At 42.7% G+C, this 4,940-nt stretch overlaps 1 protein-coding gene across 1 annotated transcript; it reads left to right on the forward strand.

Annotated features, from left to right (window-relative positions):
• The first annotated feature begins 243 nt into the window (after window positions 1-243).
• Window positions 244-4,261, forward strand: LOC138794070 (olfactory receptor 5AC2-like). The gene is made up of 4 exons (XM_069972836.1): window positions 244-1,022; window positions 1,128-1,202; window positions 2,870-2,949; window positions 4,173-4,261. Exons 1-4 carry the CDS (start codon window positions 244-246, stop codon window positions 4,259-4,261), a joined length of 1,023 nt encoding a protein of 340 aa, XP_069828937.1.
• The last annotated feature ends 679 nt before the right edge of the window (window positions 4,262-4,940 follow it).

The following is a 4,940-nucleotide window of genomic DNA, read 5'->3' on the forward strand; positions in this document are numbered from 1 at the left end:
GATATCTCCCTAATTTAGTTCATTAGTTCATTAGTAAAGACATCAAAGTCATTAATGATCTTAGCAGAATCTGGAGTGTAATTCCGCTGGGCAGAAGTCCCTGATGTCTCCGGCTTCTCATCTGTCATACCTAATTCCCTACTGCCAATATAGTTCTAAATAAAAGTCGTGTACATGAGGTCCATAGGGCTATTTCTAACATTTCAGCGTAAATCTACATGAACCTGAGCAAATTCTTCAACAATGGACAATGTGTCCATGACCTTCAATGTCCAAGACTTTGTTCTTTTAGGACTCAAGGAAATGAAGCAGCTGAGATATTTCTACTCTGTGGTCGCCCTTCTAATATATCTCAGCACAATATCCTTATGTACATTAATTGTGTTTGTTGTTTGGACAGAACAATCTCTCCATGAACCTATGTACATCTTCATATGTGGCCTGATGGGAAACCTTAACATCGCTAGCTCAGCAGTTATCCCCAAGTTGGCCATAGACTTGCTTTCCGGATGTACCACCATCTCTCTGTCTGGATGTCTGATCCAATCTTACTGTCTTCAGAGTAGTGCTTTGGTAGAGATACTAACTTTTACCATCATGGCGTATGACAGATACCTGGCTGTTGGTTTTCCATTGAGATATCACTCTCTGATGACCAATAGGAAGGCTCTACAGTCCTTGGCTATCATCTGGTCAGTGAATTTAATACTTGTGTTCGTAGTTGTCCTGTTGGTGATCCGGTTAACATTATGTGGTAATAGCATCAATGGTGTGTTGTGTGAAACCATGTCTCTTACCCGGATGTCTTGTGGCAGCACAGTCATCAATGACATTTATGGGACCATTTATACTTTGCTGTGCTACATAGGCTCCTTAATGATTGTGATTTACTGCTACATACGGACATTTCTTGTCTGCCTGAAGATATCTAAGGAAGCCGCCCAGAAAGCCATCCATACACTGGTGACCCACATAATCACGTACTCGACTTTTATGGCAACTACTTCATTTCTTATTCTCAGGTATAAGTTAAATGGTGGTTCCATATCTATTGCAACACACACAGTAATCTCAGTAGGCTGCCTATTGGTTCCCCTCACGCTAAATCCTCTGATCTTTGGGATAAGGGCAGAAGCTTTAAGGATGAAGATGATTAAGACTTTGAAGGAAATTATTCATCAGGAGACATTGGGTAAATACAAGTAATTAAAGTGACTGTACCACCAGGCCCAGGCTGAAGCACTGGACGCTGGCCGACCCACCCTTAGTGGGAAGAAACCCTAGCCCCTCTATGATAGGGTTCCATTAATTTTAAAGGAGTCACGTCATGGAGGGGCTGGGGTTTCTTCTCACTGGGGGTGGGTCGGCCCGCCTCCAGTGCTTCAGCCTGGGCCTGGTGGTACAGTAGCTTTAACACTAAATCAACAAGACACATGTAATTTGATGAAAAAAAGGTAAAAAAGAAGAATTCAATAAGTATCAATTTTTTGTTATTTAAGAACTTTGCAATTTCTGGTATTGACTGTGAATTTGTAAACATTATAAAATATACTTGGATGAGAGTCCAGAGCATATCTCGGTGTCAGGCTTTGTCTTCTCAGACTCTGCACTAGATATAACACCAGGTAGCAGTTTTCGAAAAGTGTTTCTTGAAGTAAATAGTTCTTTGAATCGCATGTTAAATAAATATTTTTACTTATCAGTTTAGCTTAGGCTGTGTTCTCACATTTGCAGTTTTGTTACTTTTCATTGTTTGCATATTTTAAATTTGAACCCTTAGGCAACCCTGGACGTAACTGTACGTCCAGGGCCGCCTACGTGTGTTCAGAGTGGGGCCGCGGTCCCAGGTGCCGCTCGTAGCCCGGGACCGTGGCTATTAGCGGGAATGGTCCGATCACCGTGTCCCAGCTAATAAAGTAATCGGATGCAGCTGTCAAAGTTGACAGCTGCATCCGATTATTTGTATGCAGCCATCCCTGGTTTCTAGTGGGGTGGATCGCTCCTCCGCGACGTTGTACCTGAGGAGCGATCAACACATCCGCCGTAATGGAGCTGATCCCGGCTCGGCACTTGATTGCTGCAGCAGCAGCTGGAAGCAATCAAAGTGCCTATCTCATCGATCTATGCTGTATATCTAGGCAGGCATAGATCTCAATGAGAGATCAGAGTGCTTATACTAGAAGTCCCCCAGGGACAATTATAATACTGTTTATCTCTAAATAGCAGTCATGTTTACCAAATAATACCAAATATCACCACACTGGTACTGATTAAATCCAGTTTACCAAGACTGATATTACCAATAATACCAGTTTACAAGTAATACCTCCTCACCATGACCACTACCATTACCACAACATAATGACTACTACCACTATACTGTTACTGAACAAAATCCACTTTATAAATATCAATATTCTCCCGAAATAGTGACCTTATGAAGGTAAATCCCAACTCTCCAAAAGTTCTACAGACCTTATAAGTGATTATAGCGCAGTTACATCAAGTGACTTACAGGAGTTCCTTTCTCTGCATGAATTGCAAATGACTTTTTTACAAAGTCCCTATGTGTATTGTCTCACACAGTAACAGTGCTCCCTCAGTGGCACCATATAGTAGACTAGCCTCCTCTGTGTCTCCATAGTATTGGGCCCCCTCTTTGCTCCCATATAGTAATAGGCCTTCTTTGTGTCCCCCATATAGTACTAGACCTCTCCTCTATGCTCCTCTATAATAGCTAAGTTCACATCTGCGCCCCATATAGCAGTTAGGCCCACCCTGGTATGCACATGTTACCTTTGTGGTGCTCTAATTGGCAGAGAAAGGAGCCATTGGTTTCCCATCCTGACAACTACTCTTGTGGCCACAGGTATCATTATGCCTTTGGTCCCAAGAAGCCAGTTCGCAACTCTCTAGTGCCGCAGTCCAGATATGTGGAGGAGAGTGAAAGTAAATAGTGGAGAGAATGATAACGGTGGTAGTGGTAGCAATGGCATTGGGTGACTAGGGCCTCTCTCTTGGTGCATAGCGCTTTATCTCGGGAATAAGGGCATTTCTCATGAGCTGCTGGGGAATTGAGCCAACAACCAAACTTGCGGGGTCGCTAGGCCTTGTAATGAACCTTAGCTCGTGACTTGTCACTGGTGATTGGCTGAAGGCTCCTGTATAAGAGTGCATACTGCTCTCTGACCCTTCTCTTTGATCTCTCTCTCTCCATCTCTCTCTCAGGAGTCCGCTGTAGAGGTTTTAGGGAGGAATTGCACCTGATGTTCCTGATGATAATGGTCAGTGATATGGACCTTTGATTCCCCTGGGTCGAACACCCTTATACTGCTTTTTGAGCTGATGACAAGATGGCAGGGACGTTGTTGATGTTGGCAGATGAGGAGGGGGGCTTGTGCAACAATACCTTCTTTACTTTAACAGCTAACTTGACACAGACACTTGTACAATACAGTCCTTTTACATTTCATGAGTGGTGGCCTAAGATTGGTTACTATGCTTGTGTGGATAGGTGTTTGTAGTCACCTGCAACTGAGAGCATCACTTACCGGTCCTTTTCCTAACTTTTAATAAGGGAGCCTTCAGACAGGGCTTTGGGACGGGCTGGAAACCAGTTAAATATTGTCACAAAAAATGTCCATGGGAGATTTCTGACTAGATCTCTAGACCAAACTGGGAGCCAACTAAGGGTGGTCACTAGAAATATCCAAGGGTACCTTGAAATCTTCCTCCTTGAACTCCTTTAAAAGTGGCAGTACAGAGGCCAAGTTAACTCTACTACCAGTTAAAATATCTTTGCGTCTATTCACTACTAGAGATGATCAAACATCCAAAAATCTTAGGTTCGATCTTAGGCTTAGGCTCTTAGGCCCTCTCTGCTGCACAGCTCGACTGGGACTCCTGCTAAACGTTTCCTGTTACAGCTGGGTTTTTATGTGGAGCTCATTAGCATAGCTCCACCCACCTGCTGGAACCTTCCCTCTGTAACTGTAACAGTTCCTTTAGGATGGTGTAAGTGGGGCTGCTGCCTAAAAAATAGGTGTAGGTGTGTGTAACCCACCTTCTGCCTTGTTCAATCACCACCCATAGTCTAAGCTTGTGTGTAACAGGTTTGTATTTCATGAATTGGGCTGTTTGTTTTGTATGACATGTTGACTCATCTTCTGAAGCTATTGAAAATCCTCATTGCCTGGTCAACTCTGCCTTCACTTCACTTATCAGTGATCATCCGGCCAAAGCAGAATTTGTGAAAGTGTGAGCTTGAGGCTAGGAACAGCATAAACAAGTTGGAAAGCTGTCAAACAATTGGTGGTTGCACATATATTTTTTTATGCATTTAATTTTTTTTGTGAAATACAGAATACCCTTTTCAAAAATACATTTATATTGTGTTGTATATAGTTTATTAATATAGTAACATTGTTACATAGTTAATAAAGTTGAAAGAAGACAAGAGTCCATCAAGTTCAACCGAAAGAACCCCTACTGTGGTGATCCAGAGGAAGGCAAAAACCCTTAGGAGGCAGATGCTAATTGCCCCACCACAAGGGAAAAAAATTCCTTCCCGACTCTTATGGCAATCACAGTATGGTCAGCAGTAGTTAACATTTTGGGGGTGATATATTGTAGACATACAGTAGATTGTATAGGTTGTTAGTGGGGAGGAATGAGTGTGGGGACGGACTGGTTTTACCTTTATCTTATGATGTGGTTAATTTTGTTTTGTGGTTAATGTTTATTTTTAATTCGAGAAATACAAGGGCACTCAACTTATCCAGTTGTCTATTTACCATCTTTGCAGTATGGTGGGTGCTGGCGTAGTGCTGTCTTATTTTGATGGCTTGAGACAGCAGTTGTTTCAGCAGTGGCAGTGTTTCCCCCTGGTCCAAATTCAGGAGGCAGAGGTAGATGTGATGAACCTACTGCTTTCAATCAAG

The sequence above is a fragment of the Dendropsophus ebraccatus genome, chromosome 5, assembly GCF_027789765.1.
Source record: "Dendropsophus ebraccatus isolate aDenEbr1 chromosome 5, aDenEbr1.pat, whole genome shotgun sequence".
NCBI classification, from domain to species: domain Eukaryota; kingdom Metazoa; phylum Chordata; class Amphibia; order Anura; family Hylidae; genus Dendropsophus; species Dendropsophus ebraccatus.

What these genes read in the sequence shown, in the direction of transcription:
- LOC138794070 (XM_069972836.1), top strand. Translation starts at nt 244, where the DNA reads ATGGACAATGTGTCCATGACCTTCAATGTCCAAGACTTTGTTCTTTTA. An exon ending in GAGACATTGGGTAAATACAA is followed by an intron (nt 1,203 to 2,869) that starts GTAATTAAAGTG and finishes TTGTGGCCACAG; the next exon opens with GTATCATTATGCCTTTGGTC. An exon ending in ATATGTGGAGGAGAGTGAAA is followed by an intron (nt 2,950 to 4,172) that starts GTAAATAGTGGA and finishes CATCTTCTGAAG; the next exon opens with CTATTGAAAATCCTCATTGC.